This window comes from Blennius ocellaris (assembly GCF_963422515.1).
Source record: "Blennius ocellaris genome assembly, chromosome: 7".
Lineage (NCBI taxonomy): Eukaryota > Metazoa > Chordata > Actinopteri > Blenniiformes > Blenniidae > Blennius > Blennius ocellaris.
In genome coordinates, this window is record NC_137656.1 from 10,278,836 (window position 1) to 10,294,294 (window position 15,459).

At 40.5% G+C, this 15,459-nt stretch overlaps 2 protein-coding genes across 2 annotated transcripts in view; both read right to left on the reverse strand.

The window, feature by feature from the left end:
- Window positions 1–1,557: 1,557 nt before the first annotated feature.
- LOC308131927 (phospholipid phosphatase 1-like) lies at window positions 1,558–7,794 on the reverse strand. Its single transcript, XM_080498829.1, has 6 exons — window positions 7,334–7,794; window positions 4,124–4,275; window positions 3,769–4,049; window positions 3,187–3,244; window positions 2,875–3,051; window positions 1,558–2,426 (listed from the first exon to the last, which is right to left on the reverse strand). The coding sequence occupies exons 1-6, from the start codon at window positions 7,389–7,391 to the stop codon at window positions 2,298–2,300; spliced, it is 855 nt and encodes a 284-aa protein (XP_080354955.1). The 5' UTR covers window positions 7,392–7,794; the 3' UTR covers window positions 1,558–2,297.
- Window positions 7,795–10,535: 2,741 nt separating this feature from the next.
- Window positions 10,536–15,459, reverse strand: part of LOC308132069 (chondroitin sulfate N-acetylgalactosaminyltransferase 1-like) — a 7,889-nt gene continuing 2,965 nt past the window's right edge. The window contains exons 4-10 of the mRNA XM_080499015.1: window positions 15,298–15,459; window positions 14,116–14,332; window positions 13,694–13,795; window positions 13,153–13,334; window positions 12,030–12,124; window positions 11,858–11,939; window positions 10,536–11,136 (exon numbers count right to left, since the gene is read on the reverse strand). The exon at window positions 15,298–15,459 is cut by the window's right edge and continues 17 nt beyond it. Of these exons, the coding sequence (XP_080355141.1) occupies window positions 10,853–11,136; window positions 11,858–11,939; window positions 12,030–12,124; window positions 13,153–13,334; window positions 13,694–13,795; window positions 14,116–14,332; window positions 15,298–15,459 (1,124 nt within the window). The 3' untranslated portion in view covers window positions 10,536–10,852. The remainder of the gene's footprint in view (window positions 11,137–11,857; window positions 11,940–12,029; window positions 12,125–13,152; window positions 13,335–13,693; window positions 13,796–14,115; window positions 14,333–15,297) is intronic.

Below are 15,459 nucleotides of genomic sequence, written 5' to 3' on the forward strand. Positions count from 1 at the left end.
ACAGGGAGTGAATGCAGCTGCTTTCAATAAGAACTATTGTCAGTATTAGCGTGACAACGAGAGAGAGCACTCTGCTGTGAGAGCGACAGACAGTAGGAACCCTCAGAGGTGACGCTCTAGCAACACTATACAAATGGTCAGGCGCAGTGCATTCCATAAGATTAAATAATATTAAATCAGTTTTAAAATGAACATTAAAAAAAACCTGAGCAGTTTTCGTTTTGGGATATCAGGCAACTGTGATTGTTTGCTTTGGTTGTTTCTCTTACCTAAAAAAAAATAGAATCAATGAAAATAAAAAATAAAAATCACAAGCAGTTATCTTTTGCTTCATCTACTGAATCATCATTTGTGGTTTCCATCCTTTGGTTGTTGCCCACAGCAAGAAATAAAACAAAAAACAAAAAACAAAATGTAAATGAATATAATCAACTAAACTTTGACTGTTGCCTCGAGATAATAAAATAAAATAAAATATGTCCTACCAATATTCTGGAGTCTGCCATAGTTATTGTTGCTTTTGCATGCAATTTGCAACATTTAGGCAAGGCATTTCAGCTTTGCCAGCACTTCGTAGCTGAGATCCATGTGACATCCATTCATATTCCCCATTAGATCGGCATGCTTGTGTTTGTGTACAGAAAAGTCTTATTGTGCTTCTAAATCAGATTCCCGCCTCAGTCCTCACAGGGTTAAGTCATTACAGGGACAATAATGAGCGTCTGTGCACCAAATCTCCCCATCAACACATTTGTAAACTTTTTGTGCTGACTGAGGTCTGTAACAAGAAGAACCGAGTCAGGAAGAGGAACCGAATCTCTGTTTGAAATGACAATGTGAGACAGCAAACCAAAGACAAATATTGAAGTATCACTTTGTCTTTCAGCGCAGATTGATCTGTGATTTTTTTATTTGATGGAATATTTTATCACTTTTCCTCAACCATCATTTGGCGGTGCAGTAGCATCATCCTTGAGGTGCACAAAGAAGGTTCAGCTTTGCTCTCGTCAACCACAAGTACAACTGGTTTAATATTAACTCCTGTAACAATGAGCCGAGCTGTTTTCACAGAGCAATAATAATCACAAATAAAACCATCTCTACATATTTAAGCTGTTAGTCGCACTTAAGAACGTCATTTACTTTAGCGGCCAAGAATTTGTGTGTCAACATGATCTTGTGGATTCAATCATTGTACACTTTAAGACACGCCAAAGCACTGTTTGTTTGTTTTAATGCAACAGCTTGGTTTCTCTTCCTTGATAGAACCATACTTAAAAGTGAAGTATATAGTTACGTATCAGCTTAAAAGCAGCAGCAAGAATAGCTGAGCTGAAGAAAATCAGGATTGGCTTTGCATTTTTCTCATTGTAGCGATGGGCAAGACACCGACCTCCAGATTGCTCCCAATGGAAGTCGTTCTTCTTGCATGGCAACAGTGAACGGGTGAATGTAACCAACAGTGTACACTGCTGAAAAGACTGCTGAAGAGGTGGAGCTAAGTGAAGTCCATATGGAAGAAAATAAATCACATGGGAAGATTTGTTTTTCTTTCGTAGCAAAATGGCATTTTCTTTATTTCTTTCAGCACTGCTCGGCAGAGCAATACCGTTTAAAGCTTCTGCTCAGAGAAAAACTCACAAAACGTCATACAAACTATGCAAAACATTTTTTTTTAAATTCGGAATTTGTATTTTTAATACATAAAATGTGTGAGGTGACTGGACTGGGGAGCAGGTAGCAGCAAACATCTAAGGCAAAAAATATATCATTTCTGACTTCTGTCCCCATTTTAAAAAGGACAGTGTCTTATTCACAGGTGCCAGGCCGCTACAAGCCTGCTTGCAGTGTGCGCACAGAGGCTCATTATATTCTGGGCAAAAAGAATTTCATTCATTCATAATGGCAACATCACACCAATATACATATATAACCACATTTCCACCACGCTCACTGTAAAAAACAACTCATTAAAAAGGTCGACAGAGCACGCTGCCATTTTTCTATTCTTTTGGTCACTCTAAAATCAAATGCGTTATATAGGGTTTCAACCAGAACTGCTCAGAATCTTCAGCTGCTTATCTCAGTGTAGTGCACTTTACACCCCATAAATTAAGGTTTATCAAACACATCAAAGGCAGCAGCTAAAGCCTGCAGGCTGCGGCGATGGCTTCATGAGGGCGAGCCCGGTTCAAGACATGCGGACAAGGAGCCGGCAGTGAATGTCACAAGCGTGTGGTTTTTTGGGTTTTTTTTTTTTTTACAGATGTGCTTGGAGGTCCACGCCAACCTCAGATTCAGTCAGTGCTGCCGTAGTGGTTCCCATTAGAAGGGTTATCCTGTAAACTGGTCTGTGAGACTTCGTCTTCCTCCTGCGATACCACCGGCTCCACTGGCTGTTTAAAGAAGTTTGAGACGCAGCAAACCTGCAGGGAACGAACACACGGTCAACACATGTCACTCAGCATTGCTTTAACAGTACTGTGTGGAGACAGAAGAGATAAGGTAACATGGCATTACTACAATAGAACTGACTTATATCGGGGAACGGTACATGGGCTTTGTTTCCATCTTAATAGCTTTGACCTAAACCAAAGACTGTCTTAAAATGCACACAAGGTATCAACAAATATTTGATGTGACAGTTGAGCACGAAATAATTGTTTATAATTAGCCAAGCCACTTGGCCGAGACCAAGTCAAAAGCAGGGACAGGTTGCCAGACATTCACAGCCAGTGTGAAAGTCAGCGTTTCACCCGACTATCAAGGCGAGTACCAAAAACTAAAACTACACAGGCACAGGAAGAACATGCAAACTTCACATGTAGACAAAGCCCCAGGCCAGATTCAACCGTGACCTTCAATGACACTTACTGTGAGAACGGCGACGACTCCGCCCTGCAGGAGGCCGGCCAGCACGTCACTCCAGTGGTGTTTGTAGTCAGACACCCGGGACAGGCCCACATACACTGCGGTGGCAGTCAGGAAGAACTGGATGGTGGGACGCAGGAGCCTCGCCCACTCCGACCTCAGTCTGGCTTGAATGTAGAGCTGCAGTAATTAGAGGGTAGAGAGACCGGTCAATAATGGAGACGACGCATCACTTTAGGAACTAGATTTATAGCAATAAACTGAAACTGGCATTGAATACTGATTTCACGTCTGCATTAGAAAATGAGTACTTACTACAAGGAACAGCATGCAGTACATAGAGAAGGATGAATGTCCAGAGTAGAAAGACAGTCTAAAAGACAGAGAAATGACAAATATTCAGTCAAATGCCGCACAAGCTACACAGGAAAACATGCAAACACAGAAGGGCCACAAATCCAGAAATCGAGCCCCAGAATAAGGACCTTTAGCCAGATGTCTTTGGCGTTGTCTTAGTTACAGCTGCACGATAGAAATTTCAAGGCAAACTCTCAAATTGTTGGCGTTCCTATTCTTTATATTCATGATCTAAAATACATATCTGTTGGGTCTCTTAAATTGAAACTAGAACACTGACTAAAAATCCGAATATGTCAACCTGCTGAATTTGTTAATAATATTTTCATTTTCATCCTAATCATGTTCTAAAGGTCATCTCATTCAAGTCTAAAGAGCGAGAGCACTTAGTTGATTCCTTAAAGCCAACTCCCTTATTTAGAAGAAGTTAGATATGCTGCAAACTATTGCACAAAGCTTGTGACATTGTGATTTCGTCACAGGAAATCAAATTTGGGGGGGATTTCGTCATAAAGTTTAGTTCCTGCTCAGGAGCATTACCGGGCCTCATCCACGAGAAACTTTTCTCCAGTGCAGGTGAAGTTCTCAATGTATCCACTGGCTTTGCAGTTGATGCGATCCCACGCTGGCTTGCATACAGCCAGGAAGTGCGGTCGCAGCCGGCCGATGGAATACTTGGCAATGTCAGTGAGAGACTGGCTGGCGGCGGCTCCAAACACGTAGCTGCCCACGGCTTTGTAGACGCACGAGACGTACTTTGTCCCCGAGGACTGGTTCTTGATGCGGGACATGTAAATGGAAAGGCACTCCCCACAAACAATCTGAAAGAGAAGGGAGCCGACGTTGCGTAATGCCGTGACCCGAGGAATCCAGCGAGAGCCGCCAGGCGACTTACAACAATCAGCGTGAACGGGATCATGACTCCGCCCAGCAGCTGGTAGGATATGGTGTCCTCTTTGAGCGGGTATCTGATGGACTCGTCATTACAGAAGAAACCTCTTTTGAAAGGGCTGTGTTGAGGCGTGAGGATAAAAAATGGCAGTCCGACTGAAAATGAAGGAAAGGCACATCGTTACTCACGCAAATTCCCGTCAACAAGTGACAACATGAACCCAGACGCATGAGTCACCGCCGCTGTCACAAACGCTGTTGTTATGGTCAGAGGAAACATGACCTGTCGGCATTTCTCTGGTATTTTAACTGCGAAAAAAAGAAATTTAAAAGTACATTTTCAGATGAGGGTTTTCTCCGCAGCCAAGCCTCCAGTTACTGCAAATCAATAATGGGTCAAAACCAAAGAGAGAGCCAGTCATACGCTTGGCTTTTTACCGAGACAGTGTCGGTTATGTTAATCTGAGGGGAATAACTGATGTCGGTGTGTACAACAACAAAGAACACATGTTCAAACTCGTCTTGGTTGCACAGTCACCTCAAGATATTTCAAAACCGAGGAGAGCTGAAAACGAGCCTGTTGGCTACACTGCAGCCGGTAATGCAACACCAGGCTTTCCTCCAAGTATCATCACTGACATTTATGCTTTCAGGCTAAATGAGCCATCATCCAGTCACTGCGCCACAAAATGACTCCGGTTGAAACTGAGAGCTTGGCTGCTCGTATCTTATTATTCAGTCATGCGGTTAACCCATTACAAGATCTGCTCATGCTCTCTTTCTACTCGGCTGCCATGGTTTTCGCTACTGATACCATAATATAAAGATATGTATATATTTTTAATGAATCTGGAAAACAAAAATGTCTTTATTTGTACAGTGAGATTCTGTCTTCTACTTTCAGTCCATCCTGAGGCAGCAGTGGGCAGACATTGCTCGATGCCTTCTGACGCATTCAGAGATCTCGCTCACAGGAAAACAGTGGCGACAACAAGCAGTGGCTTTTACTTTCCCCTCAAAAGCCACCTGCAAATCCCACCCGGTTACAAGACTCTCCAACTTTTAAGCCACCGCTTTCTCCGTCGAGTCATATTGAAAGCTCATGACGATTTGGTGCTTCACATCCTCTTTCTTGCACAACACATCGACAGCCTTAATAGAAGCAAATACACAATTTGAAGGAAACGAGATATGATGTTATTTCAGAAACATCGTGGAGGTTTGGTGGTTTGCTGCTCCATCCTGTGAGGCATTGGTGGGAATAGAAGCCTGGATGTAAACACAAAGGAGGATTCACTGTTCTGGTCATTTTCTGAACCATGGAAACAAATAACCGATGGTCACAAAGAGCAGGGATCATTCCTGTACCGATAGCAGGTTATTTACTCAGCTAATGCACTTATTATAGTTGTAATTTTTTTTATAGACTTTTACTATATTTCATATATTGTATGATTTAGTTTTTGCTACTTTGTTGCAAAGAGTAACAAGTGCATTTCTCATGTAATGCATTGATGCTATACTGACTCATCATGCATATCAGTATCACAGTACACCTATGTTTTATAATGAACTTAGCAACCATACATAAATAAATATCTCAATGTCTTCCACATTGATGCTTCAGTAATAAAGATGATGCAATGGAGACGATGTGAATTTCCCTATTGTGGGACAATACAGAAACATCTCATCTAAATACACGTCACATCGTTTATTTAATTTTGCTATCAAAATCATGGCCATTGTGTTTTCACACTAGTACACACTTTTTAAACTCCTGCATAACATCTACATGTGTTACCAAAAATAATTTCTTCCGTGTATTTTAATATATACTCCATTATATGTTGGAAAAACAAATGTGCTTTGAATATACATGTTCCTTGTAAAAACTAACCTTCAGTTGTAGTTTGGCCTTTACTTGAGAGTTAAAAAATTTTTTTTTACATAAGAGTAGATTAGATTAGAGTGGCTATGTGACTCTTGGACTTTATAGTTATTTTGATCGTTTATTTGCCATTTGCTTTGAATTTTCAATGGAAAACAATTATTTGAGATATAGAGGCAGAGTACTTTTGACCTGTATTGTATTAAATTGTTTGTTTAGTTGTTTGTTTGTTTTTTTTTACAATGAATGAAATAAACTACAAACTAAACTAATTTGCACTACAAACACTTTACACTTTACATTCACCACCACTTCCTCACTTTATCCCTTGTATATATTTTTACGCTCCTGTATATATTTTTACGCTCCTGTTATATATATTTTTATTACTTTGGCTTACCGGGACCTGAGTCCAAATTTCGTATCATTTTATGATATGACAATAAAGAATCCTTGAATCCTTGAATCCTTGAATTTCTCATTCAATACACCACAGGGGCAGGCATAAAAGAAATTTCGTTTCTCGGCTCGGACAGGCCAAAAACTTAAAAAACTAATAGAGTGATAAAGTGCGCTGGGTTATTGACTCATTCTCAAACCTGACAGACTATTTGCAGTTCAGAAGTCTTTTGGCCTGAGGTATGAAGCTGTTTTACATGTGAAACATTTGCATGTTACATACAATATAAGCAGTGTCACAATAGCTTTTTCAGGAACATCTTTTCTGTACTGTTTCTACATCTGTTTGACGTAAATTAGAGTCACTGCAGACTTTGGTCGTTGCAAAGTGATGCCAGCTTTCGGATAAGAGGAGAGGAGAGGACTGGTGTGTGTGATCAGCAGCTCACTCGACCACAACACAGGGAGAAAAGATTGGAGTTTAAACGTTCCGGATCAAACAAATAGCGCCAGACAGAGATAAACCACACAATCTCAGGATTTCTCGTTTTATGCAGGAGACCTGGAAGTATGTTTTTATGCAGCATCTCTGTATTATTGTTTGACATATAGCTCCAGCATACCTCCCTGATTACATTCCAAACACAAAGTTAAAAATATAACTTTGCCTGGGAAAAAAAAAAAAAAAAAGAAGCACACAGGGTTGGGCTTTGTTGATCTTTTTCCATCTTCCTGCCGAGTTCCCAAACCAGCTTTCCTCCCCCCCAACTGTATTTACATGACTTTTTAATGCAAATCTCTCTATTTAGACTTTACTCATATGTTTGCCATAACAAAGATAGTAAATACAGTTTAAATCGTTCCTCCTCTTGATTACAGAGAGATTAAACGGTGGGTTAAGCTGCCAAGGGAGGATTTACATACCGAGGATAAGGCAGGTAATGTCCAGCAGGATGAGAGGAATCCCCGAGGCTTCAAACATTTTGCGTGTCCTTATTCTTATGTCTGTGTGTGGAGAAAGAAAAAAAAAAAAAAGTCCGCTCCGGGACTGTCCTGCCTATTCAGCGGCGGAGAGGCGAGGCGCAGAAGATCTGCCGCACATGTTTCTCAATTGCGGCGCAAAATCAAAGCACACCAGTGTCTCTGTCCTCAACCAAGGATTTTTTTTCCCGATGTTTAAAAAAAAAATAAATAATTTTTTAAGTGGAACGTGGCCTACTCTTGGTGATAAATAATAATAATATATATATATATTTTTTTTTAAACAACCTCAACGAAAGGCTAAATCTAATCTAAAGACTCCAGCACGTACGTGAAGGAGCCGCTCAGCCTTTCCTCTGCTCACAGACCATCATAACACAGCGCGAGCTCCTGAGCTCATAGCAGCTTCCAGTCCACGCGTCTGGCTCGAGGAGCGTTCACGTTCACGCCCAGGCCGCTGAGCTCAATCGTGACGCGTTCATGAAAGCACGGAAGCTTGGCGACCTCAAGAAACAGCACGTTCACGGGAGGAAGGGAGGGGGATTTGTACTCGAATAACATTTGCGTTATTTAAAATGTTCTCATTCATAAGTAAGGGTGTTTTTGTGAAATGTACAAGAGCAGGAAAACAAATATTCTCCTCAAACTACTTATACTAAGTACTAGTTATTTTTCAACCATGTTTTAATGGTAGATCCAATCCAATCACCCACAACATCCATGTTGAAAGCACAACTAGGCGATAAACAATATAGTATATAAAAATTACACTCACTATTTCTTTTTTTAAGTCGATTTAGCTACTGAAAACAAAAACTAAATTAAGATCTAAATGTTTAAAGTACACTTAGATTTCATGGTGTAAATCGATTCAATTACATATTTGGACTCATCTCAACAGCACAACTTTCAAAACCAGCTATAGTGTATCTCAAGGAACGCTGTGGGATATTTTTGAAGGCAGGCATGGTTACACTTAGACAAAAACACAAAGAAGCTTGCTGGGCCTGTTTGTGTGGCCTTTGCATGTATGTGGGTTTCCTCCCACCGTCCAAAAACATGCATGTGAGGTTGGTTGCTAGATAATGAATTGCCCTTTAGTGAGATTGTGAGCGTGTGTGGCTGTCGGTCTCTCTGTGTTACCCTGTGATGGACTGGTGACCTGTCCAGGTTCTATACTGTCCTCACCAAACTCGCATCAGCTCTAACACTCTTGACCTTGAACAAGATAAAACAGTTTAGAAGAGGGAGTTGGTCAAATATCTATGTTTTGGGTTTTTTTTTTGTAAATGGCCCAGAGAGTAAAATATACAATCTTTTTTTGACTTTATATACAGTATATGATAGAAACTCTAAGCAATACATGGGCATACTGCATTATCAAATAGTGGCATTGAAGGGAATGCCTGCCAATGATGTTGAATTAAAAAAGATATTAAAAACTATGTACAAGTTATAGACATGAATTGTACTTTTTTCTGTTACACTTTCCCTCTCTGGTGGAGTCTAAAGTACCATATTTCTCTCTGAGCTGTAATGATGCAGAGATTTCGAATAACAATAAAATAATCCAGCCGAGCTAATGGGCCATTAAGCTGTATTTAAACATTCCAAATGTACTGTATATTCAGCAGATCAGCGTGACAATAGATGACACGGCTACTGGTGGTGGGATTATTTCCGAGGTGCACCTGAACGCCTCTCCGTGCATCCGTTTTGGTATTAGGACTTTCGGGCCTATCGCGTGTGTGCGAGCGGTCTGCTGATCTGGATCTGCTCCTCCCTCCTGTGAGCTCAGCTCCCAGAACAGCAGACAAACTGCGTGTCTGTGCAGGTTACAAGGTCACGAGAGCGCTGCTGATAAGAGGAATACGTGGAGCGGATCCAGCTGTGCAGGAATCCCCGCATCGTTTACTCCTGGTGTCAGCATCATCAAGTGGTACAGGGAATCCCAATGGATAAGATTCTCTATTTAAATGCCAGCAGTTCCAAATATTTACCCTAAACAATGTTCTGACATTGATTTATTTCCCCTGGCATTATCTATTCGACCACAAAGGCAACATTTTATTTCTAGATTTCTGGGGTGTCTAACTCATTGTAGTTCAGTGGTCATGTAAAGCCCTCTTTGAGCAATACTATGTAAAAAATGCATTTGTTTTACTGAAGTGGGATAAATAGATTATGAAAATGCCGTGTTCAAATTTAATCTATTTTTGCAAAAACTATTTGGAATTTCCCAATGACAAAAAGTAATTTTGAACATTACGCTGTTTTTAACAATGCATTTTGGTGCATCGAGTGAAAACACCTATTTTCTCTTGAAATATATATATTTTTTTTTACACTTTGCAGGGTCATCCGAATAGCCAGAATGAACAGGTCAGTGTTTAGTGTGACCCTCTTGCTATCGTTGGTAAAGGTATTTCTATAGATTACTGCATAACAAGATTGCATATATTTATGTTTTGTAAAAGTGTGTTGATCCCCCCCCAAAAAAAACATTTTTAAATGAAGTTCCTTCGATGTGAAAAGGGTCATTATCATCACACTTCTTGTCCACATAGTTTGATTGCATTGTAACATTTCAAAAACACAATGTGCGACGAGCCACCAATGGAAAAAAAAACAAAAACCTTATGAATTAATTTTAAATAAATTTTAATTATTTGAGAAAACAGATTGTCTAAAACAATTAAAATTTGGGGGAACTTCAATAAAACAACTTTTTAGTCTTGGAGTTCAAGTAGTTTTCTTAAGTTAACTTTAATAAATAAGGTTTAAAATAACCATGTCAGTGAGTTGATAGAGACTCAGACACAAGCAATTACATTGTTTTTGGCTAAACCTTCATCGAACATGTCTAAATAAAGTGACACTTTACCACACATGCGCTCTTGTCTCCTCTCAGGCTCATTCTTTACGATCCACAGTGAAGAAATTTGGATTTGTGAAGTATCAGTATATTGAACTGTGTTATAGTCTTATAATATTTTGAACATACACCAATTTTATTTATATTGTGATTGCGCTTACTCCTGTGAGAGAGAAAAAGCCTGCAAACCTTTTTTATTGACAGTAAGGCACAATTCAACAATTACAAAATCAGCTTTCATTCTTTAATTGGCATCAATAAACTGTCAAAAGAAACTTGCACATAAAATTCTCAAATTAGTTTTCATTACATAAATGTTTTCTAGGGAAGTGTAAAGGAACCCTGTCGTGTCAGAAAAAAGTATAACAGTTAGAAAAACTTAAAAGAGACAAGTAGATTACATACCACAATGTTTTATTAATATAAAATATAAATTTTTGATGTCAGTTCCTTGATGTTTTTTTTTGTGTCCATGAACTTAATCATTGTCTTTCTCGCAACATAACCCGGATGTCCTGCAGTCCGTGACCACATATCAATAATAAAGAATGAAACATAGCAATGATTAAGACTTCCTCGGTCTTCCCTCATGTTTCCCTGATCTTCTGTTTCTGGGAGTTTAGGTGGGCTTCAATCTGTGGTCTGAAGAAGAGCTCCCCCAGCTGGCTGTGCGAGGCTTCGCTCATGGCCTTGGTCTGCATGCACATCTTGTATTTGTCTGGAGGAAGCTCGTCTGCACAACTCTTCTCATGCCACAGGTGGAACAATCCTCGAGACGGAGCTCGGATCACCATCAGTTTGCTGTGGAGGTATTTCCTGTACAGGTGCACATCTTCCAGCCCCCAGCCTTTGATGCTGCGGTCAAAACCACCTGTGTGAGGAGACGGAGCAGGTCAGAGGGGGCGAATAACCTGACCTGGCTCCTACCAACCATCAGAGGCACCTTCGACTATTAGATACTTTATAGTTTTTTTTTTTTAATTAAAAAATTGTTATAAAGCAATGGCTAATGCAAATGATAGTGTGCTGTAACCTGGAAGTTCCTCAAATGAAATATTAGTCTATGAAACTCTTCACTTCCTTAAAATAAAAATATACTTAATGTGACATGAAGGCAAAGAAGTATTCAGAGATCCCCTTAAACTGTTCAGTGTACAAGTGAACATTAGTGTTGCTCTGTCACCGTGTTTATGTTTTAATGCTCAATTTTATGGAAATGTTGAGTGATTACAGAGCTTGAACTACATTGTGCCTCCCAACTACCGCCCCAGATACTCCGTCTCACACGAAGTAGTAACTTTTGGCTCATTTATAACATTTTGATATTAAAGGCTGCCAAATAGACATTAAACAACATAACATGTCCATTTGTAAAATCTGGTCAGTCTTTGTAAAATGTCTAAAAATATCATGATTGTTACTCTTGTGGTTTAGCATTGAAGCAATTTAACTCACTTAATTCACTTGCATAGTATGTACTGTGTATGTACCTTAATTAAACCATCGTCATACACCATAGATAAACACCCAGAATTGCAGTGATATTCAACCATGTCTTTCACAGAGGATATTATAAGATGTGCTTTTCTTACCTATATTGATGAAATCAGACCTGTACTGACACGTCATGCCGAAGCCGAAGTCTCGCCAGAATCCACTTTCCTTTCTTATCACCTACGATTAAAGGAGCAGCTTCAATCCACGTTCTTACACCAAGGTGATTTTATCACATGATGAGCTTTTTGAATGCTATTTTCTACTTACCAGTTGCTGTTGGAGTGAAGGAAGGACTGTCTGGTTGCTGTATATGATGGAGGGGTTGTATTGGCTGAAGAGCACAGGATAGTACACTTTTTTACCTGCAAACAACAACAAACAGTCAAATCAAATCTGCTGCGGACTATGGAGGTAGGAGGGGGAGAAGAGGAAGATTTCAGATATGATTAATGGATGTTGGAGATGGTTGTTGTAAGAAGATAGGAGGTAGAGAGCATTGGAGACTGGAGGCAGATGAAAAGGGGCAGCCCCGAGATTAAAACAAGACAAGCAAATTCCAAATGTTCCACAACTTTATTGTAAAATTATCTGGTGAATAATGATCACACCTGATATTCTTATTCAAGCTTCTTTCTTCTTTGTATTTTTGAGTCCAGGATCTCTAAACTGAACCAATTTCCATTTTCCTCCACCCACTACCATTTTCTACACCTGGGGGATGAGAGAGGGATGCAGACGGGCATGAATAGATACTAAAAAATAGCTGAAGTATTTATAAAGACAGTATAGAAAATTGTTTTTGTGCACAATTTATATACCAGGTGTCAATATAAGGTATCTGTGTTTGAGTGTGTATTCAGAATTGTGGTTGCTATGAAGATATAGAGGAACTGATGCATTGAAAAGATTTTCTCCCGTTGGACGTCGGCTCCCTGCAGAGCCCTGCTCACCCTCGACCTGCAGTTTAATTGGCCGGGATATTTGAAAAGCCTGTGTGCTGTGAATTAATTAAATGGACAAATGGATGTGAAATTATCGCCACCATCAAGTGTTTCACTCATGTGCAAACACACCACATTTTGAATGGATTAACATTAGTGACTTAACATTACTGGTGATTCAATCTAGATTTATTTTCAACCACTTGGATGAATTGCTTAATTCTAATTCCAGGCAAACGAAAACCACCACCACCACCATTTTGATAAACAAAAATAGGGGCCCAAAATATACTTTTTTTTGGTTAATATGACACATTTTTCCAGTTCCTTTGCATAAATTATTTCATTGTCAAATCAGTCTTACAGATACCGACAATAACAACGAAACACGTTTGATAGCTCTTGCGTAATTACTCCAGTGTTCCAGGTGACGATGCCACATCACTCACCAGGCTCAGCATTGACGCGACAGGACGTCAGGAAGTCAGCAGTGAAGTGGATGTCAACGTCACAGAAGAAGAGCAGGACATTCTGGCTGCGTCTCCACGCCCTGGCGCCCACGTCTAAGCCCCGCCCACGAGAGAAGTCCTCATTCAGCTGAATCAACGTGAAGCTCCTGAATCGAGTCTCTCTGAAGAATGAGGAGTCAGTCAGACACTATTTGATTGCGTCTGTCCTCATATATGACTTCCTGGACAATCATAGGAGAATCATACAAATCCAAAGATGTTTTATATTTAAAGCTTGGTTATGTTAAAGTGAAGATGATGGTTCAGCTTGAGCAAGTTGTAATTTTCGCTGAATAAGGAGTCAGTCTGCACAATGTAAAAATATGTGGAGTGTGTATGTTGGTCTCTGTAGTGGCAAAAGCTTCACAAGACTTTTTGGTTGCCTGCATGTTTTGTAAAACAAAATTACACTTGATATAAAGATACTGTCTTCTCCTTTACCGATGCTTATTCTATCCAACATGGCCTTGAGCAACTTTACCTGGTAGTTTGGTCCAAGACAGCTTTCACTTGGTCGATCTGATCCCGACCAAAGTAGACCACGGTGAGATGAACGTTGCCGTCCTGATGGATTCCCGCCTCTCTGAGCCCAAAACACACACAGAAACACACACAAACTCGTATCAGGACCATTCCTCTACTTCATTCTCAAAGAGCACAAAGGGCTTGTTTTCAGATAAGGACAATTCAATTAAAGCCACAGGCCTGTAAAATCCATACATTTTTATTTTTATCACTTGTGAGGAGCGTTATTGGTCTTCTGCCAGGCTGCTTTGTTAAGATAATGACTCCCTCAGCTCCTCCAGACACAGTACTCAGTGTGAGATTGATAATTCGAAGATACAATCACAGCAGGAGCGCGTGAGCCGGAGTAACGGCGTCCATGTACTTGTGAGCGTGTACCTGAAATTGTTGATGAACTGCCTGAAAGTGTCGGTTCTCTTGGAAAGAGGAACAATGATGTTGATGGTCATGCTGCGCGTGTTTACACTCTCGCTCTTCACCTTCATCACGGGGCCGAATGGTCTGAAGAGCACGAGCCGGGCGAAGTCCTGGGGACCGTCGCCTTTGAACGTCAGCTCGTACACAGTTCCCCTGTCCCGCTCTGTGCGAGTCAGCCCTGTGACAGAGGGTGGAGCAGTGGTTACCGCTCTCATCTCACAGTGAGATTGTCCCCATTTTCAGTCCAGACTTTGAGGCCTTTCTGTAGTTTGCATGTTCTCCCTGTGCACGTTTTTTTGTTTTTCTTTAATTTCCAAAAGAGGTGACAGAAGATACTTTGTGGTTCTACAATTCCCTGGATATTGGAACATGAGTATGTGATTTGTGTTTATCAAGGTTTATAGTATTTATTGTGTAGAAAGATGATTCCTCCAACATTTTTTCCAAACCTGCATGAAAGCTTTCACAGGGCTGTATAGAAATGCCAGTTGGATGGGCACCAGAACATTTGTATAATCTCTGAAATTATTGATATCTATCCGGTCATCCATCTTCTATAATCGCTTCATCCAATTTAACTTCAGACCGAACCCAGCTGACCGGGTATTGGTGAAAGCGTGGTTCACCCTGCGCAGGTGGACACAGACAACCGCACGCTCATACGGTCGATTTAGCGATACTAACTTATCTGAAATGCATGTTTTTGTACAGTGTGAAGAAACCATTGTATTTGAAGAACTCCCCCCGCCACACACACACACACACACACACACACACACACACACACACACACACACACACACACACACACACACACACACACACACACACACACACACACACACACACACACACACACACACACACAGAACAGGCAAACTCAGAAAGGTAATCTACCACAATAGAAGGTTCAATACTACCGTTGCAATCTCAAAAACACCATGAGAAAAAATAACTGTGTGCTCAGTCAAACACATCTCCACATATCTGCTGAAGAATTGACACTTGAATTCTATTTCATTTGAATATAAACTGCATTTGATTGTTATGTTGAAATCTCACAATTTCCTGAATGTTATCAGAGTGAAACTATAGTGTAAAACTTACAGAAGTTAAATAGGTGGACTTGAGCTCTTTCCCAACCTTGTATGAAGTCTGACGGGGAGTAAGTGCGCTTCCGCCGTGCGCCGTCCACATGCTGCTGAGGTCCGTTGAGGACGTGCAGAGCTGTTTCCACGGTGCTTATCAGCTCATCCCTGCGGTCTTTTCTCACAGGCCGCTCCGCTGGGTGCCTCGTCAGCCCCG